This window comes from Sorex fumeus, unplaced genomic scaffold (genome assembly GCF_029834395.1).
Source record: "Sorex fumeus unplaced genomic scaffold, SorFum_2.1 ptg000044l, whole genome shotgun sequence".
Classification (NCBI taxonomy): domain Eukaryota; kingdom Metazoa; phylum Chordata; class Mammalia; order Eulipotyphla; family Soricidae; genus Sorex; species Sorex fumeus.
In genome coordinates this window covers 72,692,573-72,719,950 of record NW_026606101.1, presented here as the reverse complement: position 1 = coordinate 72,719,950, position 27,378 = coordinate 72,692,573, and the positions used below count along the sequence as shown (strand labels likewise).

Sequence of the window (27,378 nt, the reverse complement as noted above, 5' to 3'; positions counted from 1 at the left end):
TGCGCCCCCAACCCCCCTGCAGAAAGGTGGCCCAGTCCAGACAAGACTTGGTTTTTGTCGTCTTCAACCTTTTCCCCTTTCAGTGTTTTCCACCAAAGATTGTTTTCTTTCAGAAGGCAGAGAGAGTAGAGCAGGTAAGGCTCTTGCGGACCTGGGTTCAGTCCCTAGCAGCCCATTTGGTCTGTTCCCCCAAGACCACCAGGGCTAATTCCTGAGCACAGATCCTGGAGTAAGCCCTGCGCGCAATTGGGTGTGGCCCAGAAACAAAACCAAAAAAAAGAAAAATACTGTTTTTTTACCATGTTGGGACCATTTTGTTAATTTTCTTAAGGTTTTACGTTTTCATGTGTTCCTTTTTTTCCCCCCATTTTAGTGAGATAATTAACAGTGCTGCGTGGTTTAAGAAATGGAGCACAGTGACTTCTGTTTGCTGTGACACGGGGGTCACGGGAGCTTCAAGTGTGTCAGTGATGAATTTCTCACCTTCCTCTGGGGCCTGAGTTTTGGGCCACACCCTGTGGTGCTCAGGGTTTACTCCGGGCTTGGCCTTGAGGGACCATGAATTAGACCAGGGCCTGCCCCTGGGGCTGGCCACATGCTAAGCAAGAGTTTTCCTCAACTCCTGACTGTCTTGCCTTGGGGCCCATTCCTGATGGACACGTGTGCGTTTATTGCTCTAAAATGAAATTGCAGGGGCTGGGAGATTGCCTTGCGTGGAGGTTTGTTTCCGGGTTAGGTTTCTGGGCCCGTCTCCCCTCTCCCCCCACCCAGCGTCACTCAGTGTGGCCCAGATGATCCCCAGCCAGGCGGGGCCCTAGATGCCTTGAACCACTGGCCTAGCTGGGGGGCTCCCAGGCCTCCCGAGCACCACTGTGGACATCTCCCCCACATTGATAACGTGAATCCACTGTGATCCTGGGCTTGCTGCTTTCGCCGGGTGAGAGTAGAACGCTGCGTTCCTGAGCGCCCCTGCTGACTGTCCACTCAGGGCCGAGAGTCATCGTGTTTGTCTGTGGGAAACTCCGTCAGGACAGGAAGCTGCTCTGGGGGGAGGAAAACGGGGGGTTGCAGGGCCAGCTCCTGTGCCTGTTTTCCAGTGAGCCTTTGCTGTTCTGGAATTCCCTGTGCTTGTACTTGACCACCTCCAGCTCCGTGCCTGGGACGGGCCACTCAGGGCGGCCTCGGGCCCAGTCCCTGGAGCCAGCCGCCAGCCGTGAGCTTGTGTAAGGACGGCTTTGAAGGATATTGTGCTCCAGAATGAGCTTTAGGACTCTAGGACCAGAGAGAGCTGAGTGCGTCCTGGGACGTGCGTTAGTCCCCGCCACTGAAGGAAGCCCCAGCCAACACTGCCAACGGCCCGGGTCCCCAGCGTCCTTGTTGCTGGGCTGCTCCACATCCTTGGACCAGTCACCGAACCATCCAGTCCAATAAGGGATCCCTGACCCCCCCGGAGCACTGGGGTATGCCCTCCCCCCACCCCCCCATTCTGAGTTCTTTGTGATTTTACTTGCTGTAGAATCTCAACTTTTCGAGGGCACCATTACTGCGAGAAGGGACATCATGAGTGCTCTGAGCACTTGCTAGTCTCCCGGCAGCCCCGAGGCTCGGCTTTGTCTCTTGGGAGGTTGTAGTCAAACTGGTGGCCCAGGAAGACCACCTGCAGGAGAGCTGGGCACAGGGACGCAATGAGGGAAGGCCTCATTCTCGTGAGGGACTGTCCGGGCTGACGGTTAGTGTCAGGGTCACCGGGGCTCAGTGACACCTGCTGTGCCCGTCAGCTCCCGAGAGAGCTGGGCATGGAGCCTGAGCCACGTCGTTGGGGGCAGCTGATCGTCCCCATGGAAGAGTCTCACTGCCTGTGATGAAACGTCTGATTCGTTCTTACACTTCATTTTCCTTTTAGTTCTAGAAAAGATGCCCATCTAAAGCTCAAAGTCCCTCCTGCGACTGAGGCTGGCTGGAATCTCTACATCGTGGATACCATCTCGCCCGTGCAGCTCTACAGAGAAATGGTACTTCCTTCCGGACCTGCTTCCTTCCTTCCTTCCTTCCTTCCTTCCTTCCTTCCTTCCTTCCTTCCTCCAACCTTCCTTCCCTCTTCCTTCCTTCCTTCCTTCCTTCCTTCCTTCCTTCCTTCCTTCCTTCCTCCAAGCTTCCTTCCCTCTTCCTTCCTTCCTTCCTTCCTTCCTTCCTCCCTCCCTCCCTCCCTCCCTCCCTCCCTCCCTCCCTTCCTTCCTTCCTTCCTTCCTTCTTCCAACCTTCCTTCCTTCCCTCCTTCCCTCCTTCTTCCAACCTTCCTTCCCTCCTCCTTCCTTCCTTCCCTCCTCTTTCCTTCCTTCCTTCCTTCCTTCCTTCCTTCCTTCCTTCCCTCCCTCCCTCCCTCCCTCCCTCACTCCCTCCTTCCTTCCTTCCTTCCTTCCTTCCTTCCTTCCTTCCTTCCTTCCTTCTTCCAACCTTCCTTCTTCCTTTCTTCCTTCCTTCCTTCCTTCCTTCCTTCCTTCCTTCCTTCCTTCCTTTTAACCTTCCTTCCTTCCTTCTTCCCTCCCTCCCTCTCTCCCTCCCTCCCTCCCTCCCTCCCTCCCTCCCTCCTCCCTTCCTCCCTCCCTCCCTCCCTCCCTCCCTCCCTCCCTCCCTCTCTTCCTTCCCATGAACTCTTGGGGAGCGGGGTCATTTGAGTCACACCTGCTGATGCTCAGTGGCTGTTCCTGGCTCTGTGCTCAGGGATCACTCCTTGTGGGGCTGAGGGGACCATAGGGTGTCAGGGATTGATTAAATCAGGGTGAGGCACATGCAGGGCAAGCACCTTTAACCCCTGTACTATCTCTTTTTTTTTTTTTTTAGCTTTTTGTGTCACGCCCAGCGATGATCAGGGGTTACTCCTGGCTCATGCACTCAGGAATCACTCCTGGCGTTGCTCGGGGGACCATATGGGATGCTGGGAATCGAACCTGTGTCGGCCATGTTGGCTGCGTGCAAGGCAAACGCCCCACCCGCTGTGCTATCGCTCCAGCCCCTGTACTATCTCTTTGACCCATACATTCCTACTTTCTATAATGCTGTTTAATACCTGTATAGAGTGGACTAACTCATACATTTTGGGGTACCTAGTCACTCGTGAGTTAGATCCCACCAGAGTGAAAATTCACCCCTTTCAGATTCATCATTAAGCATTTAGTGTGTCAGCTGTTAACTTGACCTGCAAACTCGCGTGGGACTGTTTGTTTTGGCATTTGGGCCACAGCCGGCAGTACTCAGGGCTTACTCCTGACCTGTGCTCAGGAATCCCTCGTGGCGTGGCTCAGGGGGCCAAAGGTGGTGCCTGAGTTTTGCCTTGCGAGACAAACGCCTCACCTGCTGTCCCGTCTCTCCATTCTCCTCTCAGGCCCCGCCCTGAAGAGCCCTCTGAACAGCAGGGCGTTGGGGCAGGGTTTGTGGCAGCAGCACTGGCTGTTGGCTTCTCGGTTGCAGATCGAGTACAGTAACACCTACAGGAGCGCCGGGACGCAGAGCTGCATCCACCTGCTCAGCGAGGCGCATCTGCTGCTGAGAGCCGCCCTGATGGACGCCGGCCAGCTGGAACCTGGAGAGAAGGAGGAGCTTCTGGAAGCGTTCAAGGAAAGCTGTGGGCACCTGGGGGACTGCTACAGCAGGTGGGCAGGCTTCTCAGCGGGGGAGAGGCAGCCTGGGTTCTGGTGGACAGAAGGAGTAGCACTCCCAGTGACCGCCTCGATGGGGGGTGGGGACCCTGAAGGTGGACCTTCATGGATTCACGCGTTTCACCAGTGATGAGAGCACTGTGAGCCTGCAGACACCGAAGGGGAGCCTGACCCGGTGCCTGCTGTCAGGGAGTGGGTCCGAGAGGAGAGTGTCTCAAGTTCTTGCGTCTCCACTTCGTCATTTACTCTCTGAAATGTCGGTTCATAGATCCCCAGGATGGGGCTGAGAGAGAGCACACGAGGTGAAGCATGACGTGTAGCTGTGGTGACTGTGGCCTTGCTTTCAATCTCCCACACCTCATAAGGTCACGCGGACACTTCCAGGGGTCACGCCTGAGCACTGTTGGGCGTGGCCCCTGATCCACTGAAGCCCCCTGATCCTGGGACAGCCATGTTACTGGTCTGTTCCTTCAGCGATAGCAGTTGGACAATCTCTAATTTTAGTTGATGTTTTTATGAGATTAAAAAAAGGCATAAGGATGCATCGTGGTAGCCCAGCGGGTAGGGCATTTGCCTTGACGCGGCAGACCCGTTCGACCGGGATTTGATTCTTCTGCCCCTCTCAGAGAGCCCGGCAAGCTACCGAGAGTTTCTCGCCCCCACGGCAGAGCCTGGCAAGCTCCCCGTGACATGTTCGATATGCCAAACACAGTAACAAGTCTCACAATGGAGACGTTACTGGGCCCGCTCGAGCAAATTGGTGGACAGCAGGAGGACATGCTATTTTCATGTGGTATTTTTGTTTTAGAGGGTGTATTTAGAATATAGCAAGTGCATTTTCTAGTCATTAATTTTGGGGGAGGTATACTGAGCGGGTCCAGGCGTCACCCATGCGTTCTACCATAAGTGGTGTCTTAGGTCTACGCTGACATACTCAAACTCAGATGCAGTGTTAAGAGTAGTATGGAGATCCCAGTACCGCAGATATCTTGTGCAGTATTGCCACTTGTTGACATCAATGTAAAACCATTGATGTGTTTTCATGATTCTGTAGTTTGACTCTCTGTTCTTATGTGTGCATTGGTGTGTCGGGGTGTGTGTGTGTGTGTGTGTGTGTGTGTGTGTGTGTGTGTGTGTGTGTGTTCAGTTTTATATAGTGACTTTTACTTTCGGGAATATTTATACATAGGATTGTTTCAAAGCCTTACTTGGCCCTTAGGAAAATGATAAATTAATAGAATTAGAAATTTGCTACTCTGCACTCCCATTAATTTAGAACTGCATTTCAAATAGTAACATTTACTGAATCATTTTTTGTTTTATTATGAGTAAAGAAAACGGAATTTTTCTTAGACTTCAGAATACCTCTGAAATAAAAATACAAAATCAAAATGACTCCAGCCCTTGCTGATTTTAAATGGGAATGGAAAATATTTTGAGATTTATGTCTTCTGAGGTTTGTGGCTCCAGGGCCCCGGTCTGTTTTGTTCCCAACGGTGTCAGACACCCAGGTGTTCAACAGCACATCTGAGGGACTTTCTTCCCTTCCCTTAGGCTGGACTCACAGCACTCCCACCTCGCCCTGCCCTACTACAAGATGTCCGGCTTGTCCATGGCTGAAGTTCTGGCTCGCGTGGACTGGGCCGTGGACAGTAGATCGCAGAAGTATGAGCAGGGATTAATCTTTTACATGAATCATTCACTTTATGAAAACCTGGAAGAAGAATTAAGCGCCGTGAGTGTTGTTTTTTGTCTATTTGGCTCTGTGATACTTGAGGTGTAGAAGCCATGTTCCAGAAACTTCTCTGTGGCCTTATTCTTCTTTTCCTGAGCGAGTAGCTTCCATGAGTTAGTTTCCTCAACAGTGGTCACAGGATCGGGGCCCGGAGAAGCAGCCCAAGTTGGCAGCCTGCGCGCCTGTGCTTTCCCGGGAGATGGCGAGGGGTCGTGGCCCACTGTGGTCGGGTGGCCATGGTGTGTCTTCAGGAGAATGATGAAGCACTGCTGGCCTGCCTTCTCCTCAGGGCCCCCTCAAAATCCTGATTGTCCCTTCCTCTGGGTGTGTGAAACTGGACTCAGTGCGCTGACCTTAAGGCAACCTGAAGGGCGTTTTGTGTGAGGCCCACACCCATTGGTGCTAGTGCAACTCTAAGCCTGATGCTAGCAGTGCTCGGGGAGGACCATGTGGTACTGGGGATGGCACCTGGGCCTTCTGCCTGCAAAGCCAGTGTGCCATCTCCCCGGCCAGCTGGCTCTTGGATCTACCAAGGGTTTTTTTGTCTTGGTGATGGGGGTGCGCAGGGGCTCCCAAGTGGTGCTCGGGAAGTTCAGGGGTCCTCTTGGCGGCTCTCAGCCACCAGGTTGTTAATGGGCCGCAGTGTGTTTCACAAGGGTCTCTTGGCTACAGGCTCTTCCTCCCCTCAGTGTGTTTTTAAGGAAGAATTGAGGACGGGAGATACTGTACAGCGGGTGAAGCACTTGCTTTGCAGTCGGCTGACCTGGTTCAATCCCCGGCATCCCATTTGGTCTCCAGGGCACTGCCAGGAGTGATTCCTGAATGCACAGCCAGGAATGACCCCCGAGCATCACCAGGTGTGGCCCAAGAACAAAGCAATAAAAAGAAAGAATTAGAATTATGCAGAGTTGGGTATTGTGCTGCCCAGAGCTTTCAGGTTTAGAGAGGTGAAATGTGCTCACACTTGACCTCAGGAAGTGTATTTTCTACTCGGATTTTATTTTTTGTCTAATGGACTTTGGAGTGGAGTTAGTCACAGGCTCACAACTTTTGTGGAAATTGTGCCGGGCTCCAACTTGTTCGATATTTTCACTGCGTTTTCCTCTGTCTCCCAGCTCATGCTGTCTTTCTCAAATACAGCATAAGACAATGCACGATTCTTCGTACAAGTGTGTGGCTCTGTCTCAATTGAACTTTTTTTTTTACATTTATTGAATCCCCGTGAGAAAAGTTACAAAGCTTTCAAGTTAAGTCTCGGTCATACAATGATCGAACACTCCTCCCTTCCCACCAAGAACCCCAATATACCCCCCTCCCACCCCTCCCGGTGCCTGTGAGGCTGATGATTTGATTTCTACTTAACTCTCTCTACTTTGATTACATTCATTATTTTGACAAATAATGCACCATTATTGTTTGGAAATTCCCCCCAACAATCAGAACTGCTGGCAAGGCATTGTGAAATAATTTGTTTTCTATTGCTGGTTATGAAAACCATATGATGTCGAACGATTTTGGATTTCTGATATTTTACTAAAGTCTGGAGGGATTTCTGCCAAGAGACAGACAGTTACAAGATTGGTTTCTTTGCGTCTGGTGCCATGGTCGTCCTGGAGAATCGCTCATGGGGGCAACTCGTGGCCTCAGTCGGGCATGAAGGACGAGTCGGTTTCACCCTCCTTCCCATGAGGCTGCAGTTGCCCCGTCACCGCCAGCTCATTCCTGGCTTTCCAAGAAGCTCTGAGGTGGCGGCCACCTTGCTGCCCCCAGGGCGGGGTGGGGGGAGGCAGAAGAGACAGATGCCCTTTCCCTCCCAGGGGTGCATGGCACTGTAGTTTAACGCGTAGTCCATTCACATTTCTGCTGCAAGCTGCCGGGCTCTGAATTAAGTCCTTGTGCCTCTGGAGCCTTGGCCGTGCTGGAGAGCTGCTCTTGAGGGGGGAGGGGGCAACTCGTGGCCGCGGTTGGGCGTGAAGGACGAGCCGGTTGAACTGTGTTTCGTTGCTTGGCTCCCCTCTGTTGACTGCCGGGCCATTTGTTTCTTGCTCGCCCTCTCCCCCAAGGAGCTAGCAGCCAAAGTGGCGGAGATGTTTTTCGTGGCAGAGCCGAAGCAGCTGCCCCACATCCTCTGCTCTCCGTCTATGAAGAACCTGAACCCTTCAGCTGCCATGAGCTACCTCAGGAGGCTGGATTCGTCCCTGTGCTCGTCCGTCTTGGTGACATTGACCAAGGCCACCATGGCTCTGAAAATGGGCGACCTGGACACGTACAGGAACGAAATGGCAAGCCATCCCGAGGTAGGCCCCCTGCCTGGCGTTCACAGCGTTGGGCCCGGCTGGGCCCAGGGGTTCCGCCGTCTTCTGGCCGGCTCCTTGTTATTGGCTGTAGGAATATCATCCGGGAATGGAACACTGGGGGGTGTGGGGGGGCGGGGAGGTGCTGGGGTCTGGCGAATGAGAAAGGCGGGAGGATGAGAAGTAGTACTGTGGGGAGCTGTAGTGAAGGGCCAGCCCTGCCCCGGCCAGCCGCCCGCTCCGGCCTGAGTGGTGGATGACCGCTGTGAGCACGCCACTGATGAGGACACGGGCACAGCAGACGGGACGGGAGCCAGCACAGGCTAAGGAGCGTCCCCGGCTCCCTGAACCCTTTCTCCTCTCGTGCGCCCTTCTCGCTCACAAAGCTTTGATGCAAACCCGGCTATGGAAATGTACACAGTGGCTTCACAGATCAGACATTAACCCGCAATAAATCGTCAAGAAATTGACTTTAAAGCAATTCTGGTAACGGACGTTGCCCAGTGTTGTGCTTGGGTCCTGTAGTCTAAGAAGCTCAAATATCTACTGGGGAGAAAGATCTCGGGTGACTTCACAGATGCTTGGGTTTCTGCATGGGTTTTCAAGGAAACGGGAGCTGGCCTTTGGAAGCCACGTAGAGACGCCAAGTCACGTAGGGATGTGCACCAAAGATGGGCTTCTGAGGGGGAGAGATGGAGGAGTGATATTCATTGAGAACCTCCCTCGTCCCGGGTCAGCTCTAGGTCTCTTGTGTGTCCCATCTTAGTTTGTGCCACATTGCTGGCAGAGAGGCGCTGCTAGAGCTTTTCGAGCAATGAGGGAACTAAAACATAAAGAGCTTAAAAAAAAACCCTCGTCCAAGATCATAGTGCCAGTGGTCAGCCAGGATTTGATCTCGGTAGCCTGGTGCCTGTGTTCTCATGCCTGGCTGTGGTCAGCCGCTCATAGGATGACTCTGGTTTCTGAACCCCAGTGGGCGGAAGTGCTGTGGTCCTGTACAAATTACTTGTTTGGTTATGCTGAGGAGAGCAAGCCAGCATTGACAGTGAGGAGGTCTTTGAAGAAATTCTTAGAAGATGAATTTTCCTCCATGATTGTGAAGACTTCACATCTGTCATTTTTTTTCAGAACAGAGACCTGAGTTTTAACTGCTATATAAAATTGGGGCTTGGGGCCCAAGCAGTAGTACAGTAGGTAGGGCTCTTGCTTTAGACACAGCCCACCTAGGTTCAATCCCCGGCATCCCATAGCGTCCCCCGAGCACTGCCGGGAGTCATTCCTGAATGCAGAGCCAGGAGTAACCCGTGAATATTGCCAGGGTATGCCACTCCCCTTAATGTTGACTGGATACAGTTACCCCTTGAAGGAAGTTACCCCCGATGCCCTCCTTTGACCAGAAAGCTAGTCTTGGTAGTGGAAGAGAGCACTGAGATTGGAGTGATGAATAGCTTAGTCCTGACTGTCCAGTGCCTCAGTGTGTGTTTCTACCTCGACCACCTCACTGCCACAGGCCTTTTATTCCAATTCCCTTTTCTTTGCAAGATGAGCTTGGTGTGCGGCTTCGCCCTGGAGCCCCGACTGCTGATCCAGCAGAGGAAGGGGAGAATGGTTCCCACTGAGCTTGCCGGCTACCTGAAGGACACCTGGCCTGGCCTGCTCGTGGCGTCTGTCCTGGGCTCTCTGAGGAACAGCCAGATCGGAGTGGAAGAAGCAGATTCCTTCTTCAAGGTTTGGCGCTTCAAAAATGTCGTTCTGGGGGGCTGGAGCAATAGCACAGTGGGTAGGGCGTTGGCCTTGCACACATCCAACCTGGGTTCAATTCCCAGCATCCCATTTGGTCCCCTGAGCACCGCCAGGAGAGTGATTCCTGTGTTCAGAGCCAGGAGTAACCCCTGAGCATCGCTGGGTGTGACCCAAAAAGCAACAACAACAAAAGAATGTAGTTCTGGGCCGGAACCGTGGTACCAGGGATAAGGCACTAGCCGTGTGACAGCCGATCCTGGTTTGACCCCAGCATCCCAGATGGTCCCCCAAGCACCGCCAAGAGTGACCTCTGAGCACTGAGTCAGGAGTAGTCCTGGCTACTGCTGGCTGTGGTCCCAAATCCACATTCCCCCCACCCAACATTTTCTTCTGCCTGACCTTGTAAATATAAGTAGGGATTGGGAGCAGAATTAGAAAGTGAGCGTATTTTTTTAATTGGAAAATTTTTTTAAAAAAGCAGATTGGTACATAATCAATGAAGAAGCTAAATATCCAAGCTTGAGAACTCTATGGGTAAATCTCATTTGTGCAGCCGAGGATCTGTTTCCTGCTTAAATGTCTGGCGGTGGGCCCGGGAGCTCGATCTGGGGGCTGGAGTGTGTACTTGGCAGGTGGGAGACCTGGGCCTCATTCCAGGCCCCCTAAGCACTGGTGGGAGCAGCCCCAGGACAGACCCAGGAGTGTTTCCCAAGCACTGCAAGGTGTGCCCCGGAAGCTCAGAAATAGAAGTAAACAAAGCCGACTGAATCGTTCGGAATGACAAGTCTCGGTGCGCTTGTGCGTGGCCCATTGTGGAGCTAGTCACGGAGTCGGGGATGCACTCCGCACAGAGTCCGCTTGTGCCCGCCAGTGCCCCTTCTCACCCTCTCGCCCTCTTTGCCAGCTGCTTTGCGGGAAGGAGGAAGGCGCCATCCCGCAGCTCTTGGTCGACTTCTGGGAGGCTCAGCTGGTCGCCTGTATCCCGGAGGTGGTTCTTCAGGAACTCTTCCTCAAACTCACGTCACAGTACATATGGAGACTGGCCAACGGGCAGCCCCCCGACACCACGCCACTGCGCACAGCTGAAGACCTGGTAAGGTGACGGGGTGAGATGCAGTCTTGAGCTTGGCCGTTCCGCACCGGGAGAATGAGCCCTCTGGGCCATAAGTTCCCAGATTGCTTATTGAAGGAGGGTTAAAAATACTCCTAAAACCGGGTCTATGATGGGAGCTGGGGCGATAGCAGTGGAGAGGGCGTTTGCCTTGCACGCAGCTGACCTGAGTTCAAGTCCCAGCATCCCATATGGCCCCCGAGCACTGCCAGGAGTAACTCCTGAGTGCAGAGCCAGGAGTAGCCCCTGTGAATTGTCAGGTGTGACCCAAAAAGCAAAAAAAATCGCGGGGGGGGGGGGGGGGGCTCTGAGGAAGCTGCCAATGCAGGTCAGTCATTTCTTGTTCTCAAAGACAGCCCCTCCTGCCCCTACCTCACCTGCTAAAATGGTACCAAAGAACGGGAGGAGGAAGTGTGCCCCAGACATCACCACTTCCCTCCTCCCTTGGGGTCCCCTCTCCGCCCTCCCTGGCGGGATCAGGATGATATGTGGGACAGAACCCCTGTCCCGTCAGCTGTGCCCTCCAGCTCCCTTCCCCTAGAGCCCCCCTCCATCCCACTGGGTTTTTTTTTTTCCTTTTTGGGTCTCACCCGGCGATGCTCGGGTTATTCCTGGCTTTGCACTCAGGAATTACTCCTGGCGGTGCTGGGGGACCATATGGGATGCTGGGAATCGAACCCAGGTCGGCCGCATGCAAGGCAAACACCCTCCCCACTGTGCTATCGCTCCAGCTCCTCCATCCCACTGGTGAAGTCACCTGTTTCCTGAGTAACGGGGGGCTCACTGGGATTGTCTTGAAGAGATTTCTGTCTCCCAAGGAAAATAGAAATGGTATTCAATACTATTAACTTTCTTGGAATGTAATTAATTTAGAAGTACCATGGTTCTTTTGCTAGACAGAACATCTGAAATATTACTTGGTGGGGAGGGGTGCAGTTGGGCTGCAGCCCCCTGTGTTCAGGGCATCCTCCTGGCTCAGTGCTCCGGAGTCCCTCCTTGTGGAACTCGGTACCATATGTAGTGCCAGGGATCAAACCAGGTTGGCTGTGTGCCCTGTGCTCTTTTCTCTGGAATATTTTAAAATTGCAACCATAAGGCAGTATTCAGTGCTGATGTATGCACAAAGCTGAAAATCTCCCTACTGCATCCTATCTCAAAGGCTTCCTGCCCTGGGAAGGTGGTGCCCACCTGCAGGGGGTGGGGGATTCTCCTTCCAATGTCCCTTGCTTGCTCTTTGCATCCAGAAATGCCCACTTTAGGGCCAGAGAGATAGATCAGAGGGGAGGGCACTGGCCTTGCATGTGTCTGACCCCGGTTTGATCCCCGGCACCCCATGTGGGCCACGGAACCCCTCCAGGAGTGAGCCCTGAGTGTACTCTAATGATGAAAAAATGTCTTCTGCATTGCAGATCAGCGCCTGTGGTCACTATGGCTTGGTCTACCCATGGGTTAGCATCTTAATATCCTCCGATTCCTTGCCCGATAAAAATTACGCCGAAGACCTTAGGAAATTGCAGGTAAATAGAATCACCGCCTCTCACATGAATGTGCCTGTTCCAGGAATATTTGGAACCATATGGGGTGGGTTTGGGGTTTGTTTCGCTTTGGGGACCACACCTGGCAGCACCCAGGGGTCACTCCTGGTTTGGCGGGAAGCACAATCCGTAGTTAACACCACCCTCCACCACAATCCCAGAACTATGGGGAAGGCCGTCCTTTGGGGAGAAGCCTGGTTTCCTGCCTGTGGACCCCTGAGTAGGATCCGACCATGTGGCTAATCGGCCTCAGGCCTCAAGTGCTCAGGAGCACTTTGTGATTAATGGGGTGGAGCAAATTTTACTATGCTTGTATTTATTTCTGTTCTTCTTCTTTTTTTTTTTTTTTTTTTTTTGCTTTGGGACCATATTCAGCAGTGTTCAGGAGTCACCCCCAGCAGTGCATGGGGCCATATCCTGCTGGGGACTGAACCCAGGTCTCCTGTGGACAGAGCTGGGGTCAGCAGGTTGACTCTCCTCTCTCTCTCTCTCTCTCTCTCTCTCTCTTTCTCGTGTGTGTGTGTGTGTGTGTGTGTATTCTTAGTGTTCTCTCTCACAGTTTAGGCCTCTGTTTGTGTTGTTGGAAATGGGGCAAAGTAGCCGCTCTCTCTGGCTCCTGAGAATGAGTTTTTCACGTGCAGTCAGAGCATGTGGGTCTTCCTGCAGGGATTCCGGCAGGACAGGCACCGGCTCTCATGGGCTAGGCGGCCCAGGCTAAGCCACTTGGGGCCGAGTGAGCGCAGTCGGGTGATCTGGGGACCGAGTCTAAGCTGCCGGTTGTGCCACCGAGGGTGCAGGCATTTCCCAGGCGCTCAGAAGGGCTTGGAGGCAGCTCCTCCTCCGCACAGGAGATTCTGCAGGTTTAAAGTCCTGATTGCAGGAGTGTTGCCAGCCGCACCTGACCCAGCAATGTCCAGGCTCCCGTTTACATTCTTTAAATGGGTCCTTTTCAGGAGCCTTTGCTGTGCAGGTAGGAATTTAGTCAGCCTCAAGTTTGGTTTTGTTTTGTTTTTGTGGGTGGGGGCAGAGGGCACAAGGAGGGGAGTGGGTGCGGCCACACCAGGCAGTGCGCAGGGCTTGCTCCTGGCTCTGTGCTCAGGGGTCACTCCCGGTAGCCTCGGGGGACCATAAAAGGTGACAGGGATTGAGCCCAGGTCAGCCACGTGTAAGGCAAGTACCTGTCTGTTGTGCTATTGCTCTGTCTCCAGCTTCAGTTTTTTTTTTTTAAGTCTTTTTCCTAATTGTAATTTTCTAAATTTTCTGTGGGTCAATTCCTCCAAATAAATAAATAAATAAATGCATGTTTGGTAGCAAAAGAGGCTCTTTGTTCTGGGCAGAGCAATGGGGAGTCTGGGAGGACTTGGAGAACCTGGAGGGCCTTTTCCAAACTGTATGATGCCAACTCCGACCCCCACTGCCCCTGCACACAGGTCGGAGAGCAAAAGCAGCTGTGGCCAGCCCTGCCCAGCGCCGCCTCCCCAGGGCATGGCTGTGCCGGGGGAAGCTCTGCCCCCTGGCCCCACCCCAGCTCATCTTCCTGGTGGTGCTTAAGGAGGGAGGGGCAGGGCCAGCCGAGGGTGTCTGACGTGGAGGCCAGAGATGGAAAGGGGTCGTGCATGTGCTGGGGTAGAGAGAAGTCCATTTCTAAGATTGGAAAGATAAAAAAATTGGAGCCCCCCCCCCCCCCCCCACACACACACACACACTTCGAAGCAGACAGCTTTTGGCTTATGACACATTGGGACCAATTTTGATCCAGTAGTTTGTGTTCCTATTTTCAGGGCGTTTGGAGCCATACCTGGCAGTATTAAGGGGATTACTTCTTGCTCTGTGCATATGGGTCACTTCTGGTGGTGCTTCGGGGATCATCTGGGGAGTCAGGGACTAAACTTGGGTTGGCTGCTTGCAAGGCAGCCTGACCCAATAGGGTACCGCTCCCACGTCTTACATTTCCGTTTTAAAGTCTGGATGGTATGGATGAGGCCAAGTAGAAATGTTCCTGGATAACTGCAGAAATTTCAACCTTGGCAAGCCCACTCCCTGCCCGGGAGCAGGGTGGTCCATTCCTGACCATGTTCCTGCTGGCTCTGTGCTCGGGGGTGGCTCCTGGTAGTGCTTGGGGGACCCTATTTGTGGTGCTAGGGATTGAGCCGGGGCCAGTGCCCTGTAAGGTAAGTGCCTTGACCCTTGTACTGTCTCTCCAAGGCAGCACTTTGGTTTTGACCCTCATTTGGGTTACTCAGGCCATTCAGGATCCTGGTCAGTCATGACTGAGCATAGAAATCATCTGTTTTCCCCGTATTGGGAGATTATCACCTGATTTCACATTGGCCCTCCTGTCATCAGGAAGTAATTCCCGTGAAGGTCATTGTGAAGTTATCCGGAAGGGAAGGTTCCCACCTTATTCTCCCAGCCATTCTTTAGTAGGTACCTGGAGTGCAATCATCACGCTGAGCATGAGTAGGTAGCTGAAGTTCCAAGTCCTCCAGTGAGGCGGAGAAGAAGCTGTAGCAAAGAGAATACAGGAAGGAGAAGATCAGGGTGGGGCCATGCTTTACCCAGGAGAAAGGGAGAGTTTGGGTGGTGGAATCAGACATCGCCTTTATGCCTAAAAGTAAGTGCCACTCGTGTTTCGAATGCTGAAATAGCACCGACTCTGCCATTCAGCTTGTGACAGATAGTGCTGGTGATCAGCGACCAGAGACTCAACACTTCCTCTCGTTGCCTTCATTGCCATGTTTCCGTTTTGGTTACTTACACAGTTTCTACTCCCAGAGAAGAATGAAATAGAAAACAAAAAATAAACTTTGTCTTCACATACAGGAAGCTCATCTCGACTGCAAATATTTATGCTCTTCCAAAAGTATTTTTTCCTATGTGCGAATCTAGGTGGATTTTACAGAACTCATCAGACACGAGATATAATTTTGTGTTGAGTGTTTTACGCTCAGTTTTATCCTGAGCTAGCCTCACACTAGATGTTCATTAACTAGTCTCCATATAATATTCCTTTATATGAATGCCCCATCATTTATTTCCATGTTCCTTATTTAACTTTTACATTGCTCCTGGGTATTTGCTAATATAGTCATTCCTGTGATGGACATCACTGGACATAAATCTTTCACCACATGTCATTTATTTCCTTAGGAGCGCGTTCTAAAGCATTCTTGCTTATCTGTCCAAAGCAAATAAAATATTGCTTAAAAACTGGGTGCTGGAGCGACAGTATAGCGGGTGAAGCGTTTGCCTTGCAGCCGACCCGGCTTTGATTCCCAGCATCCCATATGGTTCCCCGAACACCTGAGTGCAGAGCCAGGAGTAATCCTCAGAGCATCGCCGGGGCCGGGTGTCACCCAAAAAGAAAAAAAAAACTGGTTGCCGTCTGGGGGCACATGCAGGGAGAGAGCTCAGGTGCTAGAACACCTGCCTTGCACGTCAAGGCCCTGAGTTTGGTCCCCAGCAGTGCGTGGCCCTGAACATCACTTGGGTGTAGCCTTGGTCTCCCCCGAGTACCATCAGGCTAACCCCCTGTCCCCCAGCATTCCTGGGAGGTGCCCCAATTCTCAGGGTGCCCCAGTACTAGTGCATGTACCCCAGTTAATAAAAGATGATTACCTTTAGTTCAAAAGAGACATCTTTCAAGATTTAAGACTTCAGTTCAATTTTATGTTTATTATTATTATTATTCCCCTTTGCTGGTGTTGTTTTTTTTTTCTTCTTCTTTTTGGATCACACCTGGCGATGCTCAGGGCGTACTCCTGGCTCTGCACTCAGGAATTTTACTCCTGGCGGTGCTGGGGGACCATCTGGGATGCTGGGGATTGAACCTGGGTTGGCCACATGCAAGGCAAACGCCCTACCCATTGTGCTATCACTCCGGCCCCATTTTTTGTTTTTGTTTTTGCGGTGCTGTGATTTATAGTGCAGTTAGTTATACTTTCCATTCGTACATGTTCCAACCCCACAGCCGGCACCTCAGCATCCACTTCCCTTCACCCGGGTCCACCGGACTCCTCCACTCTGCCCTATACAGCAAGCTCAGTCCTGTACACAAGACTTCCAGTTCTGGGACTGGTGGCCATCTTTACTGTTTCTCTGTATTCACATGAGAGAGATCTTTTTTGATTGTGGAAGCTGCGATACCTCCACATACAGATGAATAAAGCTAAATTTCTGAAAATCATTGATAAGTTGATAAAAATTCTTCCCCAAGAATTGTGTCTTTTTTTACAGGCAGACACATTGAAAAATTAATAGTATGAATAATTCTTTGCTAATACATTTTAAGATTTACGTGAAAAAGGGTATTATTTCTATAAATACGTCCACAGATGTATCTACAGATACAGAATTTAGTAAGGGTGAAGAGAAGAGAACCAAAAAATTTAAAGGAAAATCTAAATAGTCCTATTAAACTTTCTTTCGATCCTAAAATGGTAATGTTGGTTTTGTTAGAAAATATTATAAACCTGTATTAGTAAATAAAAGAAAAAAACTACAGAATAAAAAAATCAACTGAATAGACATAGAAATGACATTCAAAGTAAATGAAACATAATTCATTACTTAAATCACCTAAGGCCCTTAACTAACCAGAGATAAACAGACCTTTCTTAGTCTAGTAGTGGGTCGTCGTCACTGCCAAGAGCGAATGCTGTACACAGTGGCAAAGGGCTGAGAAGTTTGTCTTGTCTCTTAGAGAAGCTCCCTTATTAATACTTACTGCAAAACTGGTTTCAGCGCTATGAATTTCCCGAGTTGTTGCTTGTCCGTGAAGCTCTGCATTGTTCCTTCACATCTGAATTACGATCTTGTTGAATATTCTTAATGAAGTGTTCATTTCGTCGATTTGTTTTGTTTTGGGGCCTCACCATGTGATGCTCAGGGTTTACTCCTGGCTCTTTGCTGAGGAATTTCTCTGGTAGTGCTTGGAGGACCATCTGTGATGCCAGAGATTGCTGCATGTAAGGCAGGCGCCCTGCCTGCTACACTGTCTCTCTGGCTCCTGCATTGTTTTATTTTGTTTTGTTTTGTTTTGTTTTCTTTTCTTTTTGGATCACACCTGGCGATGCACAGGGGTTACTCCTGGCTCACGCACTCAGGGGAACTATATGGGATGCTGGGAATCGAACCCGGCTCAGCCACATGCAAGGCAAACTCCCTACCTGCTGTGCTATTCTTCCAGCCCTCTGCTTTAAATTTTTAAAAACCATATCCTACCATTCTCTTCTGGCATATAGAGTTTCATTTGATAGATCAGTTGTGCATCTTAAGGACTTTCCTTTGTATATAAGTTCCTTCTTTTTCAATATTTGTCTTTGCCTTTTGTCATTCTGATTACAGTGTCTCTTGAAGTGTTTTCCCTTGGGTCTGTTTTCTCGGGGACCCTTGGAGTCTCTTGGATCAGGTGCCTGGACTCCTTAACTGGGAATTTCTTTTTTTATCCTTATATTTATTTATTGGATTACTGTGGGAAAAGTTACAAAGCGTTCAGGTTTAAGTCTCAGTCATACAATGATCAAACACCTTTCCCTTTACCAGTCCTTATTTTTCACCACCAAGAACCCCAATATACCCTGTGAGGCAGATGATTTCTACTTAACTCTCTTTCTACTTTGATTACATTCATTATTTCAACGAAAGATGCACCATTATTGTTTAGAATTTCCCCCCAACAATCAGAATTGCTGAAAAGGCATTGTGAAATAATTTATTTCTATAGCTGGTTATGAGAACCATATGATGTCACATGGCCACTTTGTGGCCTTGCGATTTTCGATTTCTGATATTTTACTAGGTAAGTCTGGAGGGATTTCTGCAAAGAGCCAGAATAATTATGAGATTGGTTTCTGTGCGTCTGGAGGGCCACTTGTGGGGGGCAACTCGTGACCTTGGTAGGGCGTGAGGGACAAGCTGGTACCGCCCCTCTTCCCATGAGACTGCAGTTGCCCCGTCACCGCCAGCTCAGATCTGGCTTTCCAATAAGCTCTGAGGCGGTGGCCACCTTGCTGCCATGGGGGAAAAAGGCGGAAGGGAGCAACACCCTTTCCCTCCTAGGGAGGCATGGCGCCGTGGGTTAACACATGGTCCATTCACTTTTTTGCCACAATCTGCGGGCTCTGGGTTAAGTAAGTCCTTTTGCCTCTGGAGCCATGGCTCTGCCAGAGAGCCGCTTGTGGGGGGCAACTTGTAACCTTGTAGGGCGTGAGGGACGAGCTAGTACTGCCCCTCTTCCCATGAGATGAAATTCCGAAGTTTTAACACTTAAATCTGGAGGGATTTCTGCCTAAACCTGCTGGGTTCCAAGATTTGTTCCTGAGTCTCTGGGTTCATGGCCATTAGGAAGCTTATTAAGGAACCAGAGAGGCCGTTCGTGGACGATGACTCGGGGTCTCATTGGGACGGAGAGGAAAGGGCCAGCTCCACCCCCATCCCTGAGGCCTCATGTGTCTCGTCACTGTGGGTCCAAAACTGACTGTCCGTGGCCTCTGGAGGATGGCGGCCACCGGGCCGCCAGGGGGAACAGGCCAAGGCACAAAACCTATTCCCACCTGGGGTGGCCCGGCACCAGTAGCCTACTGCAGGACCAAACGCATTTCTGCCAAAAGCCGTTGGGTTTCGAGATTTCTCTCTGATTCCCTGGGATCGTGGCCGTTAAGCAGTTCGATCAGGAACCAGAGAGGCCTTGCCTCCAATTATATAGCTGAGCCAGAGGTGGTTTGTGGATGTGTCTCCCACATACCTAACTTTTGGCCGTTTACTTTCTTGGTAAACTTTGCCCCAAGTTTTTGGGGTCTGGCCAAAGGCACAGCAGCAATTTTGGGGTATCTGGAAGTCTGAAGGCGCCATGAGGCTGCTGGTGCACTCGCCTCACAGGTACAGGTTGACCTGCTGGTGGTGCCATTCCCCCTCAGCTGGGAAGTTCTTGCCTGTGGCTTCTTCAACCAGTAACTCTTCATTGCATCTGCCTTCCTGTGCCACAGGACTCGGATGATTCTTTGTTGTTCCTCTCGGGCTCGTCCCATAGTTCTCTGCGGTGCTGTTCATTTCTTCTCAGACCCTTTATCCCCCATCCTCTGTCGTTTTTTAGAGGTCCCCTGCATCTCAGCTGGGAACCCTTTGACCTTTTTTCTTAGCTGCTTTCATTCTGCTGCTCGGAACGTCGCCTCCTTAGTCTGTAGTTTCGGATTGTGGTTTTCTCATTTCAGCACGGTCGTTCTCGTGCTTCCCCGACTGTCTGGACATTGTTTCTTTGTGCGCATTGGACACCCTCAGAGGGTGTTTCTTCATCATTGTCTGAGAGGTCACAGGGCTGGTTGGTACTGGAGGGCCTCCTGCCCTCCTGCCCAGTACTCTTATTTTCATTCGTTGAGTTTGGTGGGCGTCTGCAGAGCTTCCTGTCATGTTTGCTGTGCTCTGAGGGGAAATCTTTGTCGGCCTCTTTACTGGGAGTCTCTGAGGGGTTCGGTTGGGCGTTGCTCTTCTCTGCAGATCTTCACCCAGGACCAGGAGTAGAAGTGCGAGCAGTGTACAGTGCAGTGAGCAACTCAGACTGTAGCCACACAGGCAGCAGTGCGCGGCGTTATGGGCCCAGCTGTGACCCCAGATGAGAGAGGCCACTGGGTGTGGAGGCTGCTGGGAACCAAGTGAATGAGAGATGTCCCCAAAAGGCCCCGGGGATGTCGGCTGGGAGCTTGACCTCCCCTGGAAGGTTGTAGGTGCAAGCGGAGGGTCTGAAATACAGAGGCAGGCCTGCCGGTGTGGCGGAGGTCAGGCGTGGAGTCTGATTTTTGGTGGGCGGTGGAATGTGGGCAATTAAGCTTTTGTCTTTTATTAAAGAAAAAAAGGGGTAGGAGGGATACTGGGATTGGTGGGGGTGGAGGATGGGCGCTGGTGGAGGGATGGGTGCTCGATCATTGTATAACTGAAACCCAAGCAGAGGAGCTTGTAAGTTTACAACTGTACCTCATGGTGTTTCGCTAATAAAAAAAAAATTAAAAAATATTTTCCTATGTAACAAAAGCTATCATAAAAACATCTACATAGTTAAAAAAAAAAACAGAAAAAAACCTGTGGTCTTGATGACTCATTCCAGCACATCTCGCTTTTCTGTTCATAGTCTCTCATATGTGGTCCTTCGTTTGACATAGCTTCCATTCTGCCGTTCTTGGGACCGCTCTCGGAAGCCACGGCTGCGGGCCTCAGCATCCACATCCTGTGCCGCACACGCCTGAAAGGGTACGAGCAGTGCCTGGACACACTCCTGGAGCGCTGCCCGGAGGCCGTCATCCCCTACGCCAACCATGAGCTGAAGGAGGAGAATCGGGTATGCCCTTCCAGGTCCCCCGCCGGCTTGGTCACTGGGACTCCAGCACCAGCCCCTGTCCCTGTGTGGCCTTCTCTGAGGGAGGGGCAGTGACAAGGATCAGACGTGTGGGCGTGTGTGATGTGTGCTTCAAGAAAATGCATGGCCAGGGGGGCTTTTATCTTTCAAAAGCTCCGTGGCTGGAAAATCAGACTTAGACCCGAGGATTTCTGAAGCATCATATGGAGGGAAAAATACTTTCTGTGCTCGGTGTTTAGTTGGGAAGTTAGGAGAGTCGTTCTGTGTGGTTTTGAGACCACGCCTGGCAGTGCTCAGGGCTTACCCCTGACTCTGCACTCAGGAATCCCTCCTAGCAGTGCTCAGGGACCATCAGGGGTGCCGGGGATCGAGTCTGGGTCAGTCACGTGCAAGGCAGGCGACCTCCCTGCTGTGCTACCTCTCAGGCCTGAGAAGTCAGGAGAGTTTTATACGTGAACGGTTCTCTTGCTTGCCACCTGAGGGATGATTCGAGAGCACGTGTATATTTCTTCTGGAAAACAGCTGTGTGTATGTATGGATAATAAGGACAGGGAGCGGTTCAAGCTCTAAACTCAGCTTTCATGATATGGCTGCATTAGGCTGTCGCTGGTGTGACCATGTATGCTGATTAAGCCACGTTTAGTATAGGCGACCAGTGACCTGTGTCAGCGTCAAGTGTTCATAGTCCAGCTGCCGCTAGAGCTGCTAACGGTCCATTCGGCGTCTTCCCCACTGCGATGAGTCTGCCCTCTGCTTCCCCCACACCTTCTTCCCATTGGCTCAGAATGTTCAATGTGTCAGACTGAAAATGTCTTCTTTTTTCCCTAAGATAGACTTTGTGGTGGAGGAAACTGTTGCCTGAACTTTGCCAGAGAATCAGACGTGGAGGAGAGAGATGTCAGCTCTACCTGGCGTCGTTGAAAGGTAGCGTGATGTGACGGTTCACGCGTGGTTATACATTTCATCGAGAGCCTCTGTTTTTAATTGGACTATTTTGTGGGGGTTTTATTTGAGGCGGGCGCTGCACCCCGTGATCTTCATGAAACACCGGTGCCAAGGATTGAACTTGAGCCATATGCCAGGGTGTGTGCTAGGCCTTGGAGCCATCTCTCTGGCCCCGAGAGCCGTCAAATTACCAAAAGGCGATTTACTGAAGGCTTTCTCTAGTTTTTCCAGGTGATTCTCAGGTGATCGAAGGGGTCTTCACGGACCCACCCAGGAAGTTACTCCCAACTTCATTGTTTCTCCCACTTACACATCTTCACATTTTGTGTTCATTGATTCCTTTCAGTTACGAAACTAGAGCTTTTTCTTTTACTCATAATCATTCCACTAAGGGTTCCATTTCCACTTTCAAAATAGGTTTGCAAAACCTAAGAATGTGTGTGTTTGTGTCTCTGTGTCTGTATGTGTCTGTGTGTGTGTGTATCTCTGTATGTGTGTCTCTGTGTGTGTCAGGTATGCATGTCTGTTTTCTGCTTTGTGTGTCTGTGTCTGTTTGTGTCTATGTGTATCTCTGTGTGTGTGTGTGTGTGTGAATTCTGTCAGGAGAGCGTCTGGTTGGACTCAGCCTGTGATACCTCAGGAGCTGCTGTTGGGTTTGTTGTGTCTCTCGTGTTATACCTGACAACACATTGCCTGCACAGGGGGGCCAGCCTTCCTGTAACCCCTGGGAGGTGCATGGAGAAAGGGGAGGCATCTGAACAACGTCAGGGTCTCATCTGAACCACTTTAGGGTCTTTCCAGGCAGCTGCACTCTATTGCCCCCCAGAGTACACGGGAACACACCCAGGTGGGAATCCAGGAAGGGAAACCGGTTCTGGCTCTGCTCCATATGCAGCGCCCTGATGCACGCCGCGTTCCACATCCGGGGACCAATGTGAAGTTCAGGGCCGATTGTAGAGTTGGTATTGGAACTGGGGAAGGCGAGACGGAGCCCAGGGACCTCTCTGTGCCTTGAGCTGTGAGCCGTGATCTCTTTGACGCAGCCTTTTTCAGCCTGGACACTATCGACATTATTTGGAGCCCAGAATTCTTCTGTGTGTCTAGGGGTGCATTGCAGTAGCTTCACCCCAATTATGATGAACTGTCTTGGACACTGGCAGATGTCCCCTCAGGGGCACAGTCTCACTGGCAAAGGCCCCCCGCTCCCCCCCCGCAGGAGGCAGAACCCCTGACACTGGTGTTACCAGTGACGTGGGTCAAGAAAACCCTTGACACTGTGTTCCGGGTGAGCAGTGAGCACACTGACTGAGATTTCTCCTACTCAGGGACAGAAATGGAGCATGAGGGGTCATTTCAGAATTCCACCAGCGAGAAAGAACTCGTTCTAACCATTGGACGAGAGTTTTCTAGACAAGCTGGCGGATTTCAACCAAGTGCAGGTTTCAGATAGTGATCTTGTTCTGAGGCGTTGGAGCCCAAGGTCGCCACTCACTGGCCAGCGGCAGTGCCTGGCGGGAGCAGTGTTGCTCGGCCCCAGGTCCCCTCCCGGGTTTCTGTACCTCAGAGACTTTGCAGTCTCCGCTTTGGGGCTCGTAAACTGCTCCTGCCGGGGCTATGCAGAAGGGCTTAGTAGCCTGGGTTATCGCGGTGCCGTCTGTGCCTTGGTGCATTTTAATGCCATTCTAGGGGTTCGGGAAGATGGTTCTGTGAGCAGGTGGCCAGGAAATTTGGTGCTTCCGTGGCTCTCGAGTCACCAGTGGGGAAAGGGGGCTCTGGTGCACCTCAGCTTTGCCCATGACAGTCTGTGCCCTCTCCCGGTCTCACTCTTGCTTCACCCACTCACTTGCCATGGGATCAGTGTTCCCTTTGGAGGATCAGGTTGCTAAACACTGGACCGATGACAGTGCGCAGCTCTCTCTGTCTCTCTCTCTCACATACACACACACACACACACACGCACACACACACGCACGCACGCACACGGAACAGAAGATTTTCTCTCTGCTCACCATGCGGGAGCGAGGGCATCTCCTTCCAGAGGAGGGCAGCATGGACAGGTGCCCGCCCTCCCCGTGGGCGCGCCTGGGAACCAAGGTCTAGACTATCGACAAGGTTCAGCTGAGCACATTGTTTTGCCATTAGGGAAGAAGAACTGTCACGGAAAGAGATGCAAGCGTTACTGAAACCTCCTTAGAGGGAGGAGCCAAGTGAGGGCAGTGCGTGTTTCAACAGTTAGCTGCCACAGCACCCTCACATCCAGAGCGGTACTTGGATGCTTGCCTGCATTCACCCATAGCAGACAGAGGAAATGATTGAAAAAAATAGTGGGAGAACCCTGCAGCAAAGCCGCAGGCCCCTGGGGCTGCTAAGAAAATTAGCTCAGGAGAATTCTAGGGAGAACAGATAAATGCCTGTGGGCCACCTGTGGCTTTCAGAGACTGATTTGGGGGCCAGAGTGGAAGTACAGCGGGTGGGCGCTTGCCTCGCACACAGTCTACCCGGGTTCAATCTCTGGCATCCCAAATCCCACCCCTCCCACCCCCAAGCACCTCCAGGAGTGACTCCTGAGTGCAGAGCCAGGAGTAAGCCCCGAGCATCGCTCTCTGTGCCCCCAAAGCCCCTCCCCCTGCCCTCTCCGAGAGAGACAGAGACAGTCTGATTTTCCTGTATCTCCTTGGCAGTTAAGCGCTCAGGCTGAACCCACTCCGGGTGGCCAGCTTTTGCGTTGGGGGTGAAAGGCAGACTCTCTGGGATCACTGTTGCTCATCTTCCCCCCAAACAGAGACACTGTCCGTCGTCGCCGTGGAGCTGGAGCTACGGGACTTCCTGACGGTTCTCCCCGAGGACGGCACGGCTGCCTTTTTCCTGCCCTATCTCCTCTACTGCAGCCGGAAGAAAGCCCTGACATGAGGGGCCGTCCGTCGGCAACGAAAGTGCCCCCCCCCCTCGTCCAGTCCGGAGACCGAACCTGGCAAAGGCAAAGCCAGCTCCGACGTCCATGAAGGGTTCTCGTGCTGAATATGTACAAACAGTACCCGGGCTTCTGGCTGCCTCCTGACCACGCGGCAGTATTATGGCATTATTTTTTTTTCTTAATTTATGAACTGAATTCGTGTCGTTGTCCAGAATATTCAAAAGCAGCAAGGCAGAAAAACTTTCTCCAGAAACCTGGTTTTTGTTGTTGTTTTTTTTTTTGTTTGTTTTTTAAGGGACTTTTTTATTTCATGGAACATTACGGTTATCAGAGATGGGACACAATCTTTTTTTCATCACAGGAACACACAGGACATTGTGCAAGCAAGCTCGAAAGCGTGTCACTGCGGGGCCTCTGGGTCTTAACCCTGATTTCCCCAGACTTCTTGACTGGACTGCTTTTTATTTAAAGTTTGTTTTGTTTTTTCCCCTTTAAGAACGGTGTTAATGTTCCACCACAGTAAAAGATTTTAGACTGTGTTTTCCTGGTTCTTTTAGTGCCCATGCTGTATTTCTCTCTGAGTCATGAGGTAAATGTTTACAAGCTCCCTTTCTGGTTAACATGGTTTGTGGAATGCGTGGTTTGCTTTGATTTTTAGCCAAAGACTTGTTTTAACTTTTTTTTTTGGGGGGGGGGGGTTGTTGGGTCACTCCCAGCGATGCTCAGGGGTTATTCCCGGCTCTGCACTCAGAAACACTCCTAGCGGTGCTCGGGGGACCATATGGGATGCCGGAGATCAAACCTGAGTTGGCCACGTGCAAGGCAGACGCCCTACCCGCTGTGCTATTGCTCTGGCCCCTGTTTTAACTTTTGTGGATGTATATTCCTGCTCTTCTAGCTAAAATCTATGAGGAAAAAAAATGCTCAATTGTACCAATTATATCACTGTATCCCTCCCTTTGCCTCTTTAAAGACTTCTGAGTCCAAGTTCACACCCTTATTGGTAGCACGTTTTGACTCAAGCATCTGTCCCCTGACATTTTCTATATTTTGAAACATCTTCTATATTTCCCACAGTGACAATATTCCTCTTTAATCAGAATTTAATTTATGAGATTTGTTTTCTCAGCTTTTTCTGTGTTCCAGATGAGCATCCTTTGGCCATGTCTCTTCAGAGGTTCACAAAACTCACACTGGTGCCGTTTTTGTTTTTATTGCATTAATTTTTGTTTCAATTTTAATGGAATCGGTTGTGTTGTTAAGAGTGGGTATCTGTTTAATTTTTTACTTCCTCTGAGCCCGAGCACCGTGCACCCTGGTTTGTTAGAAATGACGTCAGCAGTGCATCTCGGGGCTGATGGGAAGGCTCGGGTGGGAAACATGTCAGTAATTCTAATCATGACACTAAAAGGACCACCCGGAGTGGCATCAGGCGATAGATTTGGGGAGAGCAGGGCATGGGGAGAAATGTACTTTTGTTAAGCAGGTGCTCCAAGCAGCCCCTAATGTTACATGGCATATAAGTCATGTGTATACAACATTGGCCTTCCCTACGGAGCCAGGGAATACACTATTTCCTATATATGTAGCACAGGTGTACGTTTTCAGGTTTTTTTTTTTTTCTAATACTTATTGCCATTACAAAACAGATATTCCATTCAATACTTTCGCATGCTTTAGGAGTCATTCTTTGTTTTGGTTTTGTTTCCACATATCATCAATTTATGTCTTTCTCTCAGGCTTGGTCTCTATAGGAAAAGAAATTTTAAGACCATTATTAAACATGAGTATCTATTATGTGGTTGAAAGAATTAGTGTAGATACTCTGAAATATTTTTCAATTTTTTCAGTGTTAATATTGAATTACTCCTTTATTTTAGTATTGAATTATTCTTGATTCGTTTATATTTTTGTGCTTTATGTTTTTAAAAATCTCTCATTTGCCTTATTTAAAGAAAAATTAACTTCCCTCCCCATGTGAGTTTTATGAATTATAAGAGATAATTAGTATCCTAAATTGTAACCATTCAGTTGAGAAAGCATGCAAACAACTCCTTAATCAAGGGATCAAAGGTAACAGTGCTGATTGGACCATCGGGGGAGCAAATCAACAGTGAAGGAACAAATCAGCATTGTTGTACTGAGAAAAAGCACCAGCATTTTGCAGAGATGTTCCCCCCAGATGGACTATGGTCTCTTATCTGGGGGCTAGGGTTGTGACTCGGTGATGCTATGTCTGCCTGTATGTTGGGCTCGAGTTCAGTCCCCAGTCTCTCTCTCTCTCTCTCTCCTTTACCGTAGATCAGGAGAATGTTGTCCCTGAGGACGGGGTGAATGTTCACATAGAAGACACCCCAGAGCACTGACTTGCCGTTGCCATCCCATGTGTGTGGATAAAGAGTGTGCCACCCAGAAAAGGGCCCAGTGACCCAGCTGGCACCCCGAACCCAGTGAGGAGGAGCTGTTCTATAAACTCACACTTGTTAGGTAACATTGCTTTGTCCTTCCACAAGAAGCTTAGGTTTATCTGGTTACACCCATTAATCTGGTTACACCCATCAATCTGGTTACACCCATCACAGTGCTCCTGAAGCTCTTCCACTTCCATTGTGTTTATCTGTAAACAGTCTTCCCTATGCTCTCCTTCCCACCCAGTTAATCAGCTTTCCCCTTAATCAGACTTTGTTAATTTGTAAGGTCAGTTTCCCAGAAATCTATGATTTTATATATATGAGTGAAATATTGCCTTCCTCCTCTCCTTATGCCTTATGAATAGTTTACCTTAAAGTAATATCCTTTTTGTATAGATACAGGAAGACTGTTAACATTATGCTTTGTAATTTAGGATTTGATTGGCCTTGAATATTATTCACTCCCGGGCATCTGCTTTCTCGACTTAAGCCTCAGTTGCCCTTAGTTCCTAACACCCCAAAAGCAGGGTCCCGACGAAGGACTGAATGGACCCAGGGCAAGCGGTGAGCTACCCTGGCAGCAAAATGGGCCAGGCCAAAGTGCCACGATTCTTAACTATAAGTTAAGAGTTTGATCATGGACAAATGCTGTCATGATCCAAAGGTAACGACAAGACTAGGATCCTG

General features: G+C 50.6%; 2 protein-coding genes across 5 annotated transcripts in view; one reads left to right on the top strand and one right to left on the bottom strand.

The window, feature by feature from the left end:
* The window catches only part of HPS3 (HPS3 biogenesis of lysosomal organelles complex 2 subunit 1), a 38,057-nt gene extending 13,226 nt beyond the window's left edge, over positions 1-24,831 (top strand). The window contains exons 8-17 of one of the 4 annotated variants that reach the window (XR_008793460.1): positions 1,904-2,012; positions 3,469-3,650; positions 5,211-5,391; positions 7,455-7,688; positions 9,228-9,413; positions 10,333-10,521; positions 11,949-12,056; positions 20,197-20,403; positions 21,251-21,345; positions 24,149-24,275. Coding sequence is in view for 1 of the 4 variants with exons in the window: in XM_056121389.1 (XP_055977364.1) it covers positions 1,904-2,012; positions 3,469-3,650; positions 5,211-5,391; positions 7,455-7,688; positions 9,228-9,413; positions 10,333-10,521; positions 11,949-12,056; positions 20,197-20,403; positions 21,255-21,345; positions 24,149-24,276 (1,615 nt within the window). In the remaining 3 variants the exon portion in view is untranslated. Of the gene's footprint in view, positions 1-1,903; positions 2,013-3,468; positions 3,651-5,210; positions 5,392-7,454; positions 7,689-9,227; positions 9,414-10,332; positions 10,522-11,948; positions 12,057-20,196; positions 20,404-21,250; positions 21,346-24,148 lie in introns of those variants that run through there. The other 3 variants (XM_056121389.1, XR_008793461.1, XR_008793462.1) reach the window with 3 other exon arrangements.
* Positions 24,832-25,477: 646 nt separating this feature from the next.
* The window catches only part of LOC130030168 (ceruloplasmin-like), a 53,103-nt gene continuing 51,202 nt past the window's right edge, over positions 25,478-27,378 (bottom strand). Inside the window, exon 19 of the mRNA XM_056121388.1 lies at positions 25,478-26,028. Within this exon, the coding sequence (XP_055977363.1) occupies positions 26,003-26,028 (26 nt within the window). The 3' untranslated portion in view covers positions 25,478-26,002. The remainder of the gene's footprint in view (positions 26,029-27,378) is intronic.